Consider the following 21,382-nt stretch of genomic DNA (forward strand, 5'->3'; position numbering starts at 1 on the left):
TTCTTTAAAATACACCCAGCTCTCCTGGACTCTTTTCCCCCCTATGTTATTTTCCCAGGGGATCCTGCCCATCAGCTCCCTGAGGGAGTCAATGTCTGCTTTTCTGAAGTCCAGGGTCCGTATTCTGCTGCTCTCCTTTCTTCCTTGTGTCAGGATCCTTATTAAGTGTCAGTTACTTATTAAACAGTCTAAGTTATTAGCCAGCAGGAGGCTTTTACTATTAGCCTATTGCAGTTGATCAAGTATTATTTTGTCAGTCATTTTGCTGTGAGAATTACATATACATAAAAACTCAATATTTCCCGTTCTACTGTTTGACTAGGAATCTGCGGTCCTATAGTAAATGACACAATGATTTCACATGACTGTGGCTCTTTTGGGTGAGCTGATTCCTAATTTGGCTCCTGAAGCACAGCGGTCTGAGTGTCACTGCTCTATATATCCAACTGCATGCCGTCTAGCACCTCAGCAGAACACAGGGTCAGCTCTGGGGCACAAGGGGCCTCGTTCCCCCCCTTAGCCTGCCCCACTCTGTGTGACCCTGGAACTTGCATGGAATACTGTGCTCCATCAAACAGCTCACTTTCTCAGACCAGAAGCACAAAACTGGGGTAGCTCTTCCCAGGACTGTTCTGTACTGTAACAACAAGAAAAAGGAGATTTGACACTCTGGAAATGCTCCCCTCTTCCTGAAGTTTATTAGAACAATCACAATTCTATAGCGGTAATTCTTTCCATTCCTTTCTTTCATTCTGAATTAAAGACCACCCACTTCAGAACCCAGCCAGGCACTTTCTGATATCAAGGAAAGTGCCTGAAGAATAAATTGCTCCTATCAGAAATGAAGCTTTTTCGTTCTGCCACAAGCAGGGAGATCTGTGTTTCTAAGTCTCTCCAAAGGCAACTCCATCTTTACTGCTCTCTCTCCTTTTCCTTTGATGCACAAAGCCTGCACATCACAGGGCTGTGATTGCGTTCAGCTTTGGAGCAGTAGAATTGTAAATATTCATTGGAGTCCAAGCTAGTTTTCCCAAGTCTCTCCTAAGGGCTCTGTGGCTATGCAAACAGCAGCGGCTGTGCATTAGCCTCCTGGCCTGGAGGCTGCCTGTTTCTCCACAGCCCTCAGGACTACTACTTTACAGAGACTGCACGGAGTGATGCCAGTCCTAACGACCATTTCAGCCAACAGCTCCCTTCTTTTCTTTAGTCTCTCCTCACCTGACCGGGCAGATCCCTCACCACATCATACCCACCATGGACACATACCTGCTCTATGCTATGAAACTGATCAGCTGCTGACAGACACACTCCCAGCTTAGTATAGGCACTGGGCATGCTGTGCACACCCATGTAGCCCCCATCCTTGAGCTACAAACCCCGGGCACACTTGCATTTGCTGTGCCCCATCCCTGGCACAGGCCCGGGTAAACTCACAAATGCTGCACACTGTAGGGGCACTCTTGGGCACATGTATGCTCCCAACACCCTGAGCCCTAGGAAGAAAAATGAACACACTCACATGTGCCCTTGAACCCCTGGAGTGCCCACAGACACATTTGCATACACCCCCCCACGCACACCTAGGTGCGCGCCCAAGGGCACACGCACAGACACACCCCCCCACGCACACCTGGGTGCCTGCCCACAAGCACACGCGCACACACACCCCCCACGCATACCTGGGTGCGTGCCCACAGGCACACTCCCATACACCCCCCCACGCACACCTGGGTGCATGCCCATGGGCACACTCGCATACACCCCCCACGCACACCTGGGTGCATGCCCACAGGCACATGCACATACACCCCCCCACGCTTCTGGGTGCATGCCCACGGGCACACATGCATACCCCCTCCCCCACACACTTCTGGGTGCATGCCCATGGGCACACTCCCATACACCCCCCCAGACACCTGGGTGCATGCCCACAGGCACACGCACATATAACTCCCCTGCACACCTGGGGGTGTGCCCATGAACACACACATGGATACAGCCCCCCTCACACACTTGAGTGCGGGCCCACAGGCACACTCTCACACACCCCCACGCACACCCATGTGCATGCCAACAAGCACACTCGCATATGTCCCCCCACTCCCCCGCATGGAGTGTACACGGAGACATACAGCAAAGGTGCAGTCATTAACAGTAAAGGGCGTGAGTCACTCTAGGTTGACACAACACAGTGGACACAGACTTGCCCCTCACCAAGGCTGCCAGGAAGGTAACAGGAAATTTATTAATGTCCAGACAACTCACTCTGCACAGCCACCCAAGGAATCACGTTTTCACCCAGAAACAGACTTCCCCAGCCTACTGTGCTGGTGCTAATACAGCGGAGGAGTGCAGGGGAAACAGCTGTGTGGGAGTCTGCACCAGCTCACTGAGATCTGTGTGGTTATGCCACACACCCCCCATTGTCTTCTGCACACACTGCAGTATGTGCTCAGCCTCCCTCCAGGGTAACTCGTTACCAGGTGACCAGGCAGATCAGAGGCACCTCCAGCTTCCTAGGACCGGTCACCTCTTCCTCCTGGGTGAAGATTTGGCCACAATGACCCACACACTTGTTACCTGGTTGTTTTACTGCAGCTCGCTGTACCTGGGAGTGATTGCAGAAGCAGAGGCTGCAGACCGTGCAGAATGTGGCACCCCAACTCCTCGCTTGGATGAGCCACTGTGAGTACAACACCCTATGATCAGATCCCTCCAGAGACCCTGGGCTGTTGCCTGTTCAAGACCTTGACACCCATGTCAAAGCACCGACAGGTCAGGACCCAGCTCCATGCAGGACCTGCCAAGACAGCTAGCTCCTTTGGGGACTCAGCAGAGGAGCACAATCGTTAGCAATAAAGCACTCTCAGGTGAGAGGCTGTGGCTGTGATGTGGACTTTCAGAGGGGATCAGACCAGTTCAGGGAAGGGCGGCCGGCGAGGCCTGCCTCTCTGAGAAAGCTTTTCCATGTAACCAGAATGATTACTACAATATGTGCATTTGTCCACACACCTGGGTCCCCCACAAAATATACCCAACCCCATCCCCCAGGATTCCCATAGCCAGGGAAGGGAGAAGACTCTGTGACAACAAATAAGGACTAATTTACCTGACACTATGGTATAGGTGGAGGGGCACTTAGAAAACCCAGAGACAGACTATGAGAGGTCAGGAAACTTAAATCAGTCAAGTTAGAATTGTTACTGGAAAAACAATTCTGCTTCTGCACTGGTATTATGATAAGTGATCTGGCAAGGCTTGGAGCAGTGTGCATTTTCCCTTTAGCCTCTTTAAGAACTGACCCTTTTGGTCTACTGCTCACTGAGGACAGAGCCCTCTGCACGGACGGCCAACTCTTCGGCCTGCAAGCTACAGTGAAATAGCTCAAGACTCTAGGATACTTGCTGGTGTCTGTCACGCCTACAGCACCGTGAGCGCATCGAGTCAGCAGGATGAAGGGAAGAGTAATTCCACCAACAAAGAACACCTGGGAACCTGCTAACTGACCAAGGCTCATCTTTTCTTTACAGCCTCCCATCACAGCTGCTCAAATTCAGTGGGCTATGAAGTATTATGAATGGGACAATCACCTGCCAACAGACAGTCAGCAATGATTTCTTCCTAAGACCAGAACTCAGCCCCCACTGTGCAATTAGCACCCTCTGAGACACGGATCCATTAGGAGAACATCCAATTCAGAGACACAAATATATAACGGAAAGGAGAGGCAGAGGAGTGAAAAAAAAAAAAGTCCTTCATAGACATCCAAAATAAATAGCCCACAACTTGCAGGGATTCTTTCTACATCGAAAGAAACAAAAACAACAGAGAACAAAGCTGGTCTCGTGGTGACAAGGAGGCCTCATAGTCAGGAGCCCTGAACCTAACTGCTGGTTCTGCTGGTGACTCAGTGTACTTGGGAAAGTCAGTTAGCCCCTGTGTGCTGCATCTGTACAATACCTACCTACCTCATTTTAATTCACAAATATCTGTTAAAAGATTGAACTTGCTGGAGAAGGGGGAAGTATTACTCTCATAATGATTAGTGCTCAGTTGGTGGGAAATGAAATATCAGCCACCTATGGTTTAAACAAAGACTTTGCGTGTAATACAGAAACTGCTGGGATGCTGCTGCAGCTCCAGTCTTGGCACAGCTACCGCGAGCACTCCATGCATCGGGACCCAAGTGGGGGGTCAGAGGGGAGTGTGCTGACCGCATCCAACTTTGCAGAGGACATCAAAATCGGGGCAGTTATAAATAATGAAGAAGACACGTCACTGATTTGGGGTGATCTGGTTCGCTTGGTAAACTGGGCACAAGCAAGCACAATGCATCTCAATACAGCTAAATGTAAATGTATACATGTAGGAACAAAGAACGCAGGCCATACTTACAGGATGGGGGATTCTATCCTGGGAAGCAGTGACCATGAAAGAGATTTGAGAGTCCTGGTGGAGAATCAGCTGAACAGGAGCTCCCAGTGTTGACGCTGTGGTCAAAAGGGCTAATGTGATCCTGGGATGCATAAAGAGAGGAATCTTGAGTAGGAGCAGAGAGCTTATTTTACATATATATTTGGCACTGGTGTGACACTGCTGAAATGTTGTGTTCAGTTCTGGCGCCTGCAATTCAGGAAGGATGTTGATCAGTTAGAGAGGGTTCAGAGAAGAGCCAAAGGAATGATTAAAGGCTTAGGATACCTGCCTTATAGTGATAGACTCAGGGGGTGACTTGATCACAGTCAGTAAGTAATTACAAATTTAATAACGGACTTTCAGTCTAGCAGAGCAATGTATACCATGATCCAATGGCTGGAAATTGAAGCTAGACAAACTCAGCCTGGAAATAAGGCATAAATCTGTAATGGTGAGAATAATTATCCAGCGGAACAATTTACTGAGGGTCGTGGTGGATTCTCCATCACTGACAATTTTTAAATCAAGATTGGATGTTTTTCCTCAGAAATGTGCCCTAGGAATTATTGCAGGGCAGTTCTCTGGCCTATGTGTCACAGAAGGTTGGAGAGATGATCGCAATGGTCCCTTCTGGCCTTGGAATCTGTGAATCTGTGAAAAGTGTAACAGCTCTCCTTCCAAAACTGGATCAGACAGAGCAGGGTTAAGATGAGGAAGATGATGGGACTGGTTTCGGTGTACTGCTTGCCCCACTGCACTGCCAAATTGCTCAGTGAGCTGAATGAGTTCCTCACCATCATGGCACTGGAAGGCACTGACTGTGTGTTCTTGGAGATTTCAATACGCATGCAGAGGATGAATCTTCTGCGCTGGCTTAGGGTTTCCTGGTATGTCTATGCAGCATGCAGAAACCTGGGGCAGTGTGTCTCAGAACTCAGGTCAATAGACTGGGCCTCGCACTGTGGTACTAAAACCAGCTGTGGGCTCAGTTTGGAGCTTGGGCTCTGAAGCCCACCCTCCTCCCAGGCTGGCCATTACCCCTGCATTTGAGGCTGGTGCTCATCTCTCCTGTTGTTTTGAAGGTCTGTCCTCAGAAGGGCTGCAGAGAACTCGGAGGGAGAGTCTTGTTCCACTGACTAATCCCATGAAGGTTTGGTAGGACACTATAATACTCTTGTGTTCTCCACCACTGACACGGTGGTCCCATGGCACCTTCTTCACTGGCTTTGTTCTGACAAGGTCACCCAGGCTCACAGGTGATCTGCAATAAACGAAGCGAGAGGGGAGACAGCTGGCATGCTGGTTCTGGAAGTCCTATGCTGAGGCTGATCAGCTGCACAGGGGGCAAAGAACTAATTCTTTTCCTTCACTGTTGCATCCATAAAAACCTTGGTCAGAAGATTTGTTTTGAGTGGTAGTCAGAGAGTCTGGTAAATCAGTCCAGTCTCAACTTGGTAGCTGGTCTGAGTACTTCCTAATGTGAGGAAATTGCTTGTTGTACTGCAGACAGGATTGATCAGATTAGGGATGAGTTATCTTCTTCCTTGGAGGGGGAGCAAGACCCTGTCCTCTCTGCAAAAGTCCCAGATGATGATGCTCGCTAAAGTACTGGAGGTGTTGGGAGAACTTTGGACCACAACCTGTGCTTTGGAGCCACATCTTCCTGGCTAGTGAAGGCCAGCGGAGAAGTACTAAGCCTCTAGCTTGTGATGGTCAATGCCTCTCCAAGAGGGCTGGCTGCCTATTGCTTTGAAGGATGCAACATTGTAGCCTTTGCTCAAGAAGTCAACACTTGATACAGAGGATCTAGCTAATTATCAACCCATAGCACACACCACCTGCTTGAGGATGCTTGCGGTGAGACAACTCGCTCAGTATCTAGAAGTCCTTGATTGCCTGGCCCCTTATCAATCTAGGTAGAAACCTGGCTAGGGCACGTGGACTGCACTAGTCATGGTGGTTGATGATCTCCTCCTGGCAGTGGACGAAGATCAGTGTCTGTGCTGCTATCAGATCTGTCAGGTACCTTTGTTACCACTGATCATGACATGTTGCTGGCTCACCTGTGGACCCCAATTTCATTTTCTCTCTGAGAGATCTGAGCAGGTAGTCAGGTATAGCTGTTCCTTTGCTTGAAAAACTCTCAGATGAGGGGTGGTGGAGTGTGTCATGCTCCCTCCTGTTCCAGGTGTACATGGGGCCAGCAGCAGGATTAATGAGGAGGCCTGAAGTCTGGTGTTTTCTGTATGCTGATGCTGTATGTCTCCATATCATGTGACCTGTACAATGCAGCTCAGTGCTTCAGTCACTTCCTGGTGGAGATCAGGTCACAGACAAGAGCGAGCTGGCCACGGCTCAGTGCACACAGGACTGAGGTGATGCTGTGGGTTGGGGGAAGGAGCTGGAGGAGATGGTGGAGATATCTATTTATCCCTGTGACTGAGGGAGTATGTCTGCCGCTAGTTATTAGAATCACCAGCTAAGGGTTGATTTTAGCCACCCAGCTGCTGTCTGATGATCACATTACAGCAGTGACCCTGTCATCTGGTGAGGAGACTGATTTCTTTCCTTTCCAATGCTGACTGGATCACTGTGCTCTATGTGGGGCTGCCCCTTAAAGCCATCTGAGGACTGGAGCTGGTGCAGGAACCACAGCCTGGCTTACTGAGCAGGGTCTCTTGCTGGTAACCTGTGCCCCAGTGCTCCTGGATCTGCACTGGCAGCCCAATAGACTCCAGCTGGAGTTTAGGGTGCTGGGTACAGCCCACCACAGGGCTGCACAATTCATTGCTCACACTGGCTGAGCTGCACCCTCAGCCAGGCCCCTCCTCCTACTCTAGTCAGAACCCTGTTGACATTGGTGAAAACTGGGAAAGCAGAAAAGCCTGATTTCCACTGAGACCAGAAATGCCCAGGATTGGCCTGCCTGAGGGATCCCTTCCCTCCCCACGCCAAACTGCCATAGAGGAGCTTGAGCTGGAGTCCCCTATAATAAAATATAATATATGAGATATACCTATCTCACAGAACTGGAAGGGACCCTTAAGTATCTGGCAGAGCAAAGGGCCAGTGCACCTAAATGCCTGACACTCTGTCTCCTAGCAACTGATGGCCTGGGCCGCTCCCCTGCAAAGGTGCCAGCTGAAGGTGTTGGAGACAAAGGGATCAGGTGACCTCCTGGCCCGGGAAAGGAGCTGAGGAGAGAGGAGGGGCTGGGAGGGGTTGTTAGTCTGGAGCTGGCTGGGGTCAAGGAGTGAACTGCAGACGTGGGGGGGTCTGGCTCACTGCCCCCCAGAATGGACCCAGCCGAGGGGTCCGGTTCGCTGTACCTACAAGCTCTGTTTTAGACCCTGTTCCTGTCATCGAATAAATGTCCGTGTTACTGGCTGACTGCAAAGTGGGGGTGCAGGACCCGGTGGCTTCCCCAGGACCCCGCTGGGGCGGGCTCGCTGTGGGAAGCACACAGAGGGGCAGAGGATGCTGAATGCTCCAAGGAGAGACCAAGGAGGAGAAGCCGTGTGAGCTTCTTGCCCTGAACAAGTCTGCTCCAAGGGAGAGGAGGCTCCCCAAAGTCCTGCCTGGCTTTGTGGGGAGCAGTTCCAGAGCATCGCCCGGTGACTCCATAACACCTACTACTGACAGTGAAATCACTGTGTAACTATTACAAACCTCTCCTCAACAAGTAGCACGTTTTAAATGTTGGAGCCTAAAGTCAGGCCCCATAACCCATATTTAGGCTTCTAAATAAGTGGCCTGATTTTCAAAATGCTGAGCAGCCAGCAGCGCTCACTGGAGTCAAGCTGCCTAAATAAGGGCCTGGGCACCTCGAGCTAATCTCAGAGTGCCCTGATCACATACAGGACAATTGCATGATTTTCAGGGCGGGGGGGACCTAGCCAGAAGACAATCATCCTGCATCTACTCCTTACTGATCAGACTGACTGCGAATAATAGAGAAGGTGAAACCAGTGACAGCTGAGCACAGTAAGGAGTGGGAAGCTCACCAAATCCAGCACTGTCTGGGCATTAGATTTTGGGAAAGCAAATGACGTACAATTGAGAAATGTCGCGAGAAATGTAGCTTCTTGCTTGCATATATATACCTGCCCCTGGAAATTTCCACTACAAGCATCCGACGAAGTGGGTATTCACACGAAAGCCATGCTCCAAAACGTCTGTCAGTCTATAAGGTGCCACAGGATTCTTTGTAGCAAGAAAGATGTAATTGGAGGAATAATTCAAATTCGTAAGTGTGGCGGATATGACCTGTCACCATGATTAGGGCATAGCGGATTACAATTCTTCAAATAAGGAACATGGGTAAGGGCTGACTCTGTGCTGGGTTCTGTACTGTCATCACCAGAGCATGTGAATGCCCCAAGATTGCAGTTAAGATTTCTGTTGGGGTGTGAACAGCTGGGGTCGGGAGGGAACCACACAGATACCCAGAGTCAGTTAAGGAGGAAAGGGAAAGGCTGCTAGAAAGCAGAATGAGTTAATGTTGCCAAAAGCATTAAGAGAACTAAAAAGCACTTTTACAAAGCTATCCAGAGAAGACACGCCCCAATCAAAAGCTAAGAAGGGGGACAAACCAAGATTGCATCTAAAATGGCTGACACTGGACTCTCGATCTCTCTAGCAGAAATAAAGGGGAAAAAGATTGTATAACTAGGAAATCAAGAATATCTTATTAAAAGAGCTATTCAGTATATAAAGGTTATTGCAAGGAGGAGGGAGAAAAATTGTTCTCCTTAACCTCTGAGGATAGGACAAGAAGCGGTGGCCCGGCCCATGCTGCTTTCCCGTAGCTCCCATTGGCCAGGAACAGCAAACTGCGGCCACTAGGAGCTGCGAGCAGCCGTACCTGCAGACGCTCGAGTAAACAAAGCATCTCGCGGCCCAACAGGGGCTTACCCTGAACAAGCTGCGAACCAAGTTTGGGAACCCCTGGTCTAGACAATACTTAGGCCTGCCACGAGTGCAGGGGACTGGGCCAGATGACCTCTCGAGGTCCCTTCCCGTGCTACGATTCTATGGTTCTATTGCTAAACATCAGAGAAAGGAATCTTTGGGAAAGCTGAACACACCCAGTTCAGCAGAGCCAAGTGACATGAATCCAAAGGTATTACAGAAATGAGCCCATGAATGAATCAGATCAGTAACAATCACGTCTGCAGTTACAACTGGGTAAGTCTAATGTTACCCTCAATACGAAGAAAAAAATCCACTCGGCACCTAGGGCTTGACCAGCTGTCTCTGTGTCCGTGGGAATCGACTCCTAGAAGGTGATGAGCAGGGAGCCATAAGCAGCACTAGGGCTTTATGAAGAAGGAACTGAGCTGCAGAAGGGGCTTTACACATAGGTATGCCCCAGGGTGGAGGGCTCTGCTCAGGGGGCCCACCTTTGCAGAAGGGGATATTACTCACTGCAAGTTTTCCCTGAGCATTCACACTTGTAGGATCCGGCGTCCCTGGCAAGGAGCTGTGGAACTGCCTTGAAAAGCCATGCCCACGGGGCAGTCAGGCATGAGGATGATATCATCATGTGACTCAGTGTAAGGGAGTGCACCCCCCTCAACAGCCTTAGATCCTTCTCTGTGCAGTCCAGAGCCCTGAAACTGAACAGAACTCTGAGGTGGAGGGAAAGCAGACAGGTAGTGTGAATGCACAGAGGTGACTCTTGGGAAGTTACTTCGCTTTCTTCTTTGAAGGCCTCTGTGGGAGATGAGCAAGCAGAGTTCCACCAGGTGGACGATGGGCAAGGAGTTCTTAGCTAAATATGGACAGCCCAAGGAGCAGTCTGGTGAAAGTGTGCTCTCAACTCCAAGTTGCTGCTTTGCAAATCACCACCACCAGGTGAATCTGTCTGAAGAAGGCTACTGATGCTGCAGTGCCTCTTGTGGAGTGGGTCTTCCTACCAGCAGTTACTGGCTTCTGAGCTAAGATGTAACAACATTCTGCACAACTCCTAATCCAGTGAGAGAGTCTCTGGTTGGTAATAGATTCTCCCTGTTTGTAAGAGGACTACGTTAACGACAACTGCGTATCTTTTAGTTTGTGTCGGAAGTCTTCACATGGGACAATTACAGCCCAACATTCTGGTGTGCTCTGCAATTCAGACCCCTGTAGTCCATACTGTGGTGCAGTGTAGACACATGCAGAGCACAGCTCTCTGGCTCCAGCTGTAGGTATTGTGCATACAGCCTAGAAAGGGGCAAACCCTCATGAAGCTGATATTCGCCAGCTTGGTGCTTCAGTGTGTGTCTTACCAGCAGGTTAGCATCCCACAGCTTGGCCTGGAGCCTGTGAACTGCTGTCTCTTTCTTCCGCAGCTCATCCTGAATATCAGCAAGTCTCTGCAGCAGCTCTGCCCGCTCCTCCCACTGGCGTGCTGGCATCTCACAGGAAAGATTCCACTGGCTTTTTCCCAGGTTCTCAGGCTGGACATCAGTTTCTCAATCTGGTGGGGAGATACAACTCACCAAAGGAAGCCTGGGGCTAGCCCTGCCTGACTGCCTAGTGGCCAACATTGTGCACACATTAATATCCTGCTGCCTGCAGGCACGGTCTGCAGCACTGCCTTCCCAGAGACGTGAGGTGTCATTCTGATGGTCTGGCTCCTAATTCCTTGTGTGATTCGGACCCCAGCGGAAACTGCCGCCAATCCCTGCAGATGCTGGACATTAAACTACCTGCTCTCGCCATTATGCCATCAGTTGAATTCTCTGTGTCTCTTGCCTCAATTCCTGGCAGAGTCTCAGCCCAGACTGGCTGATGGTGTTAGGGGAGGATTCCATTCTTGGCAGGGTGTAGGCTTTTTGTTTTGTTTAGCATTTTCTAAATGGACAACTGACCCGAAATTCTCAATTACTGAGGGACAATCTTCACTCATTGCTATATTTGCTTTCCACAACCAACTCTCTGAATAACTCTTCATGAGTGATGTACCCGAATATTTGGATGCTAATATCTAAACTGTATTCTTAAATTTATTCACCTAAATTTGGGTTATTGCTGATTATGCACTATATGTATCTTATGACTTTTAAAACAAACTGTATTTGTGGATAATCTAAGCACTATACCCAGAGGTACAGACACTATTCTCTTAACCTGTGTACTACATAATTTTTTAACATTAGCTTTAATCAAATTTGTAAGTATTTAAAAGATAAGGGTTCAGGGAATGCCTTCCTGTCCCAGCCAGGGATGACAGCATCTGCCTGAGAAGAGAGAGAGAGAGAGAGAGAGAGAGCGGATTCCCTTCCTCCCGCTGCCTCTTTCAGGAGACCTCAGCAGTTTTAGCTCATGGGAATTTTCTTCTCCTTGCTGGCCCAGCCAGAGTGACTGAGTCCCCAGAGGGCTGCTGCAGGGTGACTGAAACAGACAGAGACCTTCCCAGGTGAGAAGCACTTAGAGGAAGTGTTTCCAAGCAGTAGCCTTGGAGATTTCTGTTAAACACTGAAGAATGGGGCTTCCTCCTAACCTCCCAGAATGACAAGCTGTCTCCTGCACTTGTAGGACCGAGTCCAGTCCCTTCCCTGTCTGTACTTGTGACCTTGCCACACTTTCAGGGTAACTTCATCTGTACATGGTGTGGTCAACTCCAGGAGTGCCCAGTCTGGTCTCAGGTCTCCAGCTACCACCTGTCTGTGGGTGGGACCCTTGTCCCACTCCCTTCTGGCGGGGAGTTCTCAGGCTGCCCAGCTCCCTGCCTTACACTGTGATATCCCTAGCAAGCCACCTCTGCATAGCGGACAGCACCTGAGCATTGCTTCTCCTCCAGGGCTCTGACCAGGGCTTGATGGCCGTGACCAATTACCACTCAGCTCTTCCTAAGCAAACACTTTCCTCCTTAATGTAAAAGCATTACAGAGAAAACCTATAAAACCAATACACATTCCTATATGCATGTTAACTGCTACCCAGAGGTCAAAGTCTTCCCAACCCTTCTGTGAAGGTTGGGCCCCCCCCTTGGACCGAAGGCCCTGTCCAGTTGCTGGATCAGGAAGAAGGCCCTAAGTCAGTGTAAACATTGCCTATTTTATATCAACATCCCTTTCTTTGTCAGTCGTCTCCGGAAAATCCAGTTCGAACTAGTCCATGCAAGCCTCTGGGGAGGGGAACACCCCTCTGTGTGCCAACCATGTGATCCGCCTTAATCATGGGTTCCTGGAGGAGCAGTGGGAACCTTCCCCTTGGAACTGCATATAATCCCTAGCCCACACTGACACAAAACTTATTACAAGATGGTCCCCAAAGACATCACAGGCAGGTGCAATATCTGCCACACCCTTGTTACTCTGGGAAGATATCTGACTCTGCCCCTCTCTGTCACTGGGAGAGTCCATGGAGCCACGCTCAGCTCTCACTCTTAGCCTCTCCAAACCAGAAGACAGGGAATGCAAAATCTGGGGCCAGACGTCATGGACAGGGAAAGGCCTCGCTGGCTGTGCCCACAAACAGAGAGAGACTGAGATGGCCCAGCTCTGTGCCCCCTGCACTGCAGAAAAGGCAAGAAGGGGCTGGGGTCTGTATGATGGGATCAGCTTGTGCCCCTTACATTAGAGAGGAAGTTGGTACAAGCAGAGGGGCTGGTTGATGGGACCTGCCTGGGCTTCTACATTGTGGGGTGACTGTAAGTGCGTTGGGGGGGATGAGTCTAAGCGGGGGGCTGCACTGCAGGGTGGATGGGTCTAAGTAGAGGGGGCTGCACTGAGGGGTGGGTAGGTGGGTCTAAGTGTGTGTGGGGGAGCTGCACTGCGGGGGAATGAACTCTCCACTGAGATAACAAATTGCTTTCAGTGCAGCAGCCCAGTCTCGGAGATGCCCTGGGGCGGAGCAGGGAGTGCAGAAATGACAGTGTGGTAGGTAGGCCAGGGGGCAGTGGCCCAGCTGTATAGTGCCAGAGGCGCCTGCGGTAGGAAGGATGGTGAAATCTTTGCACTCCTTATACGTTCCCGGGAGCTTCATCTGCCTGGACTGGAAGCTCTGCCCTTCCCCTGGCTGCTCCAAGCCTGCACAGCCGTCCACTTCCCAAGTAATGAGAATGGAGATCCTGGAAGTCCCCGCCTGATGATTTATCCAGGTCACAAAGAGGACAGCCGGCTAACTGAGGTTAACAGCTTTCTTGGGTTCATTTCAAAAAGACATTAGCATGGGGCTGTATTAAACAATGACGTGCCAAATCCTGATTCATGCACTTGGTGAGCTCCCTGTCAGGCAGGGGGACCCAGCCGACAGGCAGGGCTGAGCTCTCGCCTTGAGGGCAGGCCCATAATTCATGCTCCTAGTGCTCAATTACACCTGACAAGCCAGGCCGTGGCTTCAGTACCTCACTCAGCTGAAACAGCCCTGTGTGGGCAGTCCCAAGCCTTCGCCAGTCAGGAGTCAGCCCCCCTGCACAATGAGACAAGCTTCAAAATAACAAGTTTAAACAAATGGGTGTTTTTCACCCGACCCTCCCCCCGCAACCCCGGTTTGTGTGTGATCAGCTCAGGGTCACAGTCTGGCCTCACCGACACAACCGGAAACACAGGCCTCCCTGACAAGAGGAGACCTTTGACCTCTGCTCCCCCGGACCACGGGGAGCTGTCAGCCTTGCTTCTCAGTGCCCCATCATGCCACACAGCTGCCCCCTCATATTCTCCCTCTGGGCGACTCCATGGTCTTCTCCCCCTACCTGTCTGTACCTTCACTGCCCTCACATTTCCCTCAGTCTCCTCCACTTCATGCTATCCCCCTCAGCCTCTGCCCTCCCCTGTACCCCCAGCTTCCTCCTGCTCCTCCTCACACCCTTGTACCTCTCTTGCTGTCCCTCCTTCCCCTACACCCGCATACCCCATCTGCTCCCCTTCCTTCCTCAGCACCCCCAGTCTTCCTCCTACTTCTTCCCCTGCCCCTGTGTACCCCTCCTGCTGTCCCTCCTCCCCCTACATGCCATACCCTCCTCTCCTTCCTCTGCACCCCCAGTCTTCCTCCTGCTTCTTCCCCTGCACCCATGTTACCCCTCCTGTTCCCCTTCTTTCCTTCCCCTGCACCCCCCAGTCCACCTTCTGCCCTAACATTCCCCAGCTCCCCCTCAGGCCATCTCCTATACCCAACCTTCCCCGGCACTCCCTCAATCCGATCCCTGCCCCCTACCTCCCTCTATGCCCCCTTGATCTGCCTCCTCCCCCCAGCTAGTCCTTACCTTCTTTTTAGTAACAGGTCTATTTACATGATCTCCATTACTACTAACAAGCTTGTCTTCCATGCACTCAGGCTGTCTTACCTCTAACATCTGCTCAAGCTGATGGCCTCGTAGAGCCTCATTCTCTCCTGCTACCTGGGCCAGACGTGCATTACACTCCCCAAGCTGAAGAGAAAGGGAAACATATTAGACATTCAGCTCCACCTTAGAACGTAAGAACGGCCATACTGGGTCAGACCAAGGGTCCATCTCGCCCAGTAGCCTGTCTTCTGACAGTGGCCAATGCCAGGCGCTTCAGAGGGAATGAACAGAACACGGAATCATCAGGTGATCCATCAAGTGAACACTCATCATCATACCAACAAACCAACTGCACGTCTCTTCAAACCAATGGCAAGTGTCACTCTCATGTATTCTTAACACAACTCACACATTCCCCTATTACCCAGTCCTTGAAGGCTCTGTCATGCAGGAAAAGGGGTAAACAGCAAGGTGGTTAAGTTTGCAGATAATACTAAATTACTTGCAACAGTTAAGTCCAAAGCTGACTGTGAAGAGTTACAAAGGGATCTCACAAAACTGAATGACTGGCAACAAAATGGCAGATAAAATTCAATGTTGATAAATGCAGAGTAATGCACGCTGGAACACATAATCCCAACTATGCATACAAAATGATGGGGTCAAAATTAGCTGTTACCAGTCAAGGAAGATCTTGGAGTCATCGTGGCTAGTTCTCTGAGAACATCTGCTCAACGTGCAGTGTCAGTCAAAAAACTAATAGAACGCCAGGAGTCACTAGGAAAGACAGAAAATACCACAACCACTATATAAATCCATGGTACACATATACCTTGAAATATTGTGGGCAGTTCTGGCCGCCCCATCTCAAACAGGGTAGATTAGAATTAGGAAAGGTGCAGAGAAGGGCAACAAAAAATGATGAGTGTGGAGCAGCTTCCACACGATTAAAAAGACTGGGGTTGTTCATCTTAAAAAAGAGATTGCTAAGGGGGATATGATAGAGGTCACTAAAATCATGAATGCTGTGGAGAAAGTAAATAAGGAAGTGTTAGTTACACCTTCACATAACACAAAAACCAGGGGTCGCTCAATGACATTAACAGGTAGCAGGTATTTCTTCAAACAGTGCGCTGTCAACCTATGGAACATATTACCAGGGGACGTTGTGAATGCCAAAAGCATAACCGGGTTCAGAAAAGTATTAGATAAGTTCATGGAGGATCACTCCATCGTTGTCTGTTAGCCAAGAGGGTCAGTGACAACTCCATGCTCCAGGCGTCCCATATCCTCTGACTGCTGGGACTGGATGTCAAGGGATTGTTCACTCGATAACTGCTGTTCTGTTCTCTCTCTCTGACGCAATACAGCACCCAGGCATGGAGTTAGGCCAGCACAATGGTAAATAATGCAACGAAGTGAACTCTGCTCTAGTTAGGACCTACAATTCTGCAGAATGCTCCGAGCACCTTGGATTCCAAGGCCCTGACCAGTGCAATGGTTCTGCAGCAGATTCAGTTTGCCATGTTGTCTAGTGCCATAACTGTGCTCGGTGCTTTACAGACAAGTAAGGCAACAAGGTTCCTGGCCTATGGTGCTTACAATCCAAATAGGGCAGATGATAATGAGAAATGACTGCAGACCTTGGGGCTCAGGGATGGAAGGAGAAAGACAACAGAAACAGGCAATACAGCAGATCATATCCCTTAATTTGTCTTGTATATGTCTTATTTCCCTAGCTAGCTATGTGAGGTGTTTTTTTATGGTGCCTATCACCATTGGGTCTGAACTAAGACTAAACAAAACTGGAGTTAGCTGTGCTGGATCCCGTGCATACAAGGCTGTTTGAATGGTACGCTGTTCTTCCTCCTTGTTAGTGCTTACTGGTGCTGTTCCAGGTGAAAGTCTGGTTTCAAGGGGGAGGGATGCGGGCCTGACATGGTCTTGCCTGTTCTTGAGAAAACACAAGCTGCTTCCTTCCCTCCACCCCCCCTTTCAGGTGAACAAGAGAAGAAACTAAGCTAAGTCCAACCCAAGAAAATTCTGCAGCCTCATTCCACCCCGTGTCACAGGCTTGTCCTCACGAGTCTGTGCCAACCTTCCAGCTCTGATCCCTTTTCTAGGGAGCTTCTGGCCTCCTTCCTCTTCAGTCTCCAGTTCTCTAGCCTCACCTCACCAGGGTCCCAGACAATGAAGCAGGCATAAAGTCTGGCTCCAAACTCTCCTTGCTTCCGATTCTCCAAGGTCATTAGTATTGTAGCCACAGTCCCATAGCAAAGTCTGCTTTTGGAACTTGTCTATATCTGACTGTCCAGCCAAATTCTGCACCCACTACTCAAGGCATCCCAGGAATGCCCCCAGACAGGGACAGTCTCTTCAGGGCTTCTCCCTAGCCAGGCTGCTTTGTTACCTCTTTCCAGTTCTGTTCTCCTAAGGCAGCGGTTCTCAAACTTTTGTACTGGTGACCCCTTTCACATAGCAAGCCTCTCATTGCGACCCCCTTTATAAATTAACAACACTTTTAAATCTATTGAACACTATTATAAATGCTGGAGGTGAAGCAGGGTTTGGGGTGAAGGCTGACAGCTCACAACCCCACACGTAATAATCTTATAACCCCCTAAAGGGATCCCGACTCCGAGTCTAAGAACCTTGTCCTCAGCACTCCATAACAAAGCCCACTCAAACATTCCCCTCCAGTGTGGCCTCCTCTGAGGCCTCTTGACCAGACAGAGACAGAACTCCTGTCCCTTTCCTCGTCTCTCTCAGTAGAGAAAGCTAAAGCCTGCTCCTTTCCAGGCTCCTTCTAGTCTCTTCACTGGAGACACCTACCAACAGCTCCTGCTCCCTGTAGATCTCTTTCCACTTGGAAGGAAGGGAGTTGTTTCTTTTCCCTTGCTACCTTTCCCAGCATTCCTGCCAGCCACACTCTCCCCAGGGACCTTGCTACAGGAACAACGTAGGGCTGGACCATGGACTTGCAGATAATCTGATCTCTTCTGGCATGATTTCCATGGCTGTGGTCCTGCCCTGAGAATGCTCTGTCCCATACTCTGTGTAGGGTGTAGAGCTCTGGCATGCAAGTGGAGCAAGGTGTCTGAGCGCGCTCCAGGCTTGAGAGATGAGGTGCAGGATTGTGAACCCTGCTGGGTTAGGCTGGGGCCCCCGCAGGAGCAATGAGTCCTGGAATTAATGGCCTGTTTTCACAGATTCAAAGATTTTAAGGCCTCTATAATCATCTGGTCTCTCCAGCTACATAGTCTTGAAATTTAGGACAAGAAGCCTGAACCTGATGCTGCGAAGGAGGCAATCCACAGATGGTGATCTGGTCTCATGGAGGTTAAAGAGAAGGAGAGAGATGCTCTGTGGTGCTCTGGAGGGATGAGGAGGCACAGGCCCAAACATGGCTTTCTGGGCTCTGTCCAATAGGAATGATTATAGCCAACACAGTGCTGTCCTCTTCACTCCCACAAGCTCTCCTGTGTCCCATCAATGCCACATGATCAGTGGCTTTATCCTTGCTGTGTGTTTGCTTTGTATTTTATGGCAAGCACACAGGCAGAGCTGGGAAGCACTGAGTGGAGCTGAGAGAAGAACAATTTGTGGAGGATGGTTCACGCAGAGAGAGAAGGAAGTGCTCCAGGCATAGAGGGTGCTGTGAAAACAAGCACAGAGGCACACATGGGAGGGAAGAAAACAATAAGCATCAGAAAGCCAGGAGAGAGCAGAGCATAAAGTGCAAAGCGAGGGTAGGAGACAGGCTGAGCGACACCTTTCCAGCTCCGGTGGCATTCCAATGCTACTCAGACTCACCCGAACTGCCAGAGAGGGGCTGGAAGGTGTGATCACTGCAGCCCCACAGGCAGCCCTGGAAAGGGGGATCAGTGCTGGCAGCTTTAGCTGAATGGCCTGTTCAATTAAACATGGAGCTGGAATACGATGAGCCCTGTGCGACCAAGACAAAGGCCTGGGGCCCGGGATGGCAGGGAGCCCCCAGCCTGGGGCCTGGCCCTGCATGCCTAGGGTGGCGGGGAGACCCTGGCCTGGGGCTGGGACAGTCTGATGGGATGACTGGTGGAGCTGAAATGCAGAGATCACCTTACTGATTCTGAATGCGTGAACTCCACGTTTGTGGCCAATGACACAAGCAGCAGCACTTGGTTGGGACTTTCACAGCATAAGGCTCTTGCCACCCTGCCTGGGAGCTGGAATGGTCACCTTCCCCTTCACCTGTCACACCACACAAAGGAGCCAGCATGTGTGAGCCAGGAAGGGCAGAGGGAGCAGGGAACGAGACAGAGCATCAAGATCCAGCCTGATTCCCTCTCCCGCATACGCCGACACAGACTTACTTACAGGCAAATGCATAAATAGAGGAATGTGCACACATGGATACACTCACAGACTCACAAATACATACATCTTCACACAGCACATGCCCCAGAGCAGGGCTGCTCTCCACTCACATTTCTGTATACAACCCTCCCCCTCATGCACGACTTGACAGCAGGAGGAGCAATATCCTGTTACACTCCCGCCCAGGGCCAGAGCATCATCACAGCACCACCAAGCTACTTGCAACAAAACAAAATCAATTTTCTGCTAAAAACGCTGAAACGCTGCCATGTTCTGGACAATCCCTGCCATGGTTAGCTCACTCCTGTCCTGCAAGCAGGGACCTGATCCTCTGGGATTTAATCTTCCATTATTCGGAGCGATTTCCTTATCAGTTTGTTACACAGGCAGACAACTTGCTCAGGCTTATGGGATGCTGAAAGAGAGCTGCAATGGTCCAGTGGGTCACATAGTCAGGTTCGGCAAGTAGTCCTGTAGTCCACAGTGGGACCAGCTGCAGACTTTTGGCACTGGCTACCATCACACCACAGTCCACTTGCCATATTGATCCAAATGATGGCTGTGGTCAATACCCTTCACAGCTACGGGCACCCGACAGCCAGCAAGCGTGGACCTCCACAGCTAAGGTGCCTGTGGAGGCAGCATGCCCTCCCCAGCTGGAGTCACACACAGCAGGAATAAATTGTCTAAGCAAAGAGTTTAAGCCCCGGCAGTCTCCGAAGCACAGTGCCTGCTAACAGAGATCTGTAAGGGAAAGAAGCCCAGTGGATACAGGAAGGGGAGGAGAAAATGTTAAAAGGGGACCTTGGGGCTACAAAGGAGCGAGGCACAAATACTGCCCAGCAGACAGGCTGTTGTCAGCGGCTGCAGAAGCACGGGGACAGTTTCATTGTAAGGGTGTGTATCTTCTGAAGCAAATTCAAGATTTCTATCCCAGGGAGCCAAGACCAATACATCTGAACAAGCCTCATCCCGACTCATCGATTACTGCTGTTACCACCCATTAGGACAGCTCCTTCCCAGGGGTACAGTCCCTCTCCTGTCCTCCACAGGGCCACTCTATTCCTCACTCAGAGAGGCTGCAGGGATCAATACCTAGGACATCAGCTCAATTGCAGCCGTACCCCTGGAGTCAGGGTTTGGGCAGAGTGCATGTCTGCAGCCAGCAATGCAGCAGTTTCTCTCCTTGGCTTCCCATGCTCTCCCTTCCTCATTGGGAGCCTCCATTTTCAGGGCTTTAGCCCTTTCTCATACTGCATCATTTGCATGAGAATAGAAGCATGTCACTGCTGGTGGCTTAGGTTGCTAGTGCATGAAATAAAGTTACTAGCCAGGCCCCTACAGAGCTGGAGCAGGAGTGGAGTCTCCCTTACCTGCCTCTGGGATTCCTCCTGTAGCCTGCCGCTGGCCTCCAGGTCTCGTTCGAGCTGCTGCATCCGGCTGCATTTCTGCTCCAGTTCCGCCTGCCTCTCTGTCTGCTTGGTCTGCAGTTGATAGATCCTCTGCTCTTGAGCATCCAGCTATTGACCCGCCCAGGGAAAGAAAGAAAAAATGGAAAAAAAAATCAATTAATACTAAACGGCTTAACAAAACCCTGAACAGCACAGGCCTGATGCTACTGGGGGTGGGGACTGAGGGGAGGAGAAACACCCCCCCCCCCGCCATTAGCTGCAAGAACTTGATGGTCTGGGGACGGGAAGCCAATATGGTAGGTGCGATTTGCTAGCACACCAGCTGCAGTACTGACATGTCCAAGGCAGGGAGCTGCAGACGCTCCGCTGAGGGACACTTGCCCTCATCCGGTCTCGCGGGGAGCTCTACGGAGCCTGGACAAGGGACAGAAATAGAAGGCAATGGTGCAAACACAGAGTTATTCAAATAAACAAACAAATAACTCCCAGCGCTGGCTGCGTGTTGCAGCTCCAGGCGGCTTTGCCCTGTGTTATGGAGCGCCGGGGCACTCTCCTCCGGCATCGCCTGTACAGAGAAAGGAGGGCCTTGGTACCTCGGTGGCCAGCACATCCCTTTTGTCTTGCAGGAGCAGGAGCTGGCTTTGAAGAATCTGGATTTTTGCATGGCGGTGTTCCAGCTGGAAAACGTTTACATGGAGAGGGAGAAAGGAAGACTCATGAATGCCAACCAGTGAGCAATCATCATGACAGGACTAAAGCATTGATCCCCAAAGCTAACTGTGCACAGGCCCCATCACTGAATGGTGTCTCAGCTGTGGGGGACTTTCTCTGGACAGGCACAGTGGGAGATGTGGCAGTAACTGCTTCCTCTCTGCAATGGCCAGGTGTGACTTCTGTCGCTGGCAGAGCAGACAGCGACTGGGAGGCAATAGATCTTGCTGGCCACAGATCCTGAGGTTGTTTTTTTTTAAAACTCAGCATTGGG

The 21,382-nt window shown here is 50.5% G+C and overlaps 1 protein-coding gene across 5 annotated transcripts in view; it reads right to left on the reverse strand.

Moving 5' to 3' along the window:
- The window catches only part of PMFBP1 (polyamine modulated factor 1 binding protein 1), a 368,361-nt gene that overhangs the window by 103,717 nt on the left and 243,262 nt on the right, over positions 1-21,382 (reverse strand). For 4 of the 5 annotated variants that reach the window (XM_050922218.1, XM_050922219.1, XM_050922220.1 and 1 more), the window contains 2 exons: positions 20,359-20,505; positions 14,690-14,773 (listed from right to left, as the gene is read on the reverse strand). In XM_050922218.1, coding sequence (XP_050778175.1) covers positions 14,690-14,773; positions 20,359-20,505 — 231 coding nt within the window. Of the gene's footprint in view, positions 1-10,685; positions 10,877-14,689; positions 14,774-20,358; positions 20,506-21,382 lie in introns of those variants that run through there. The other variant, XM_050922222.1, reaches the window with a different exon arrangement.

Source organism: Gopherus flavomarginatus, chromosome 14 (assembly GCF_025201925.1).
Source record: "Gopherus flavomarginatus isolate rGopFla2 chromosome 14, rGopFla2.mat.asm, whole genome shotgun sequence".
Taxonomy (NCBI): domain Eukaryota; kingdom Metazoa; phylum Chordata; order Testudines; family Testudinidae; genus Gopherus; species Gopherus flavomarginatus.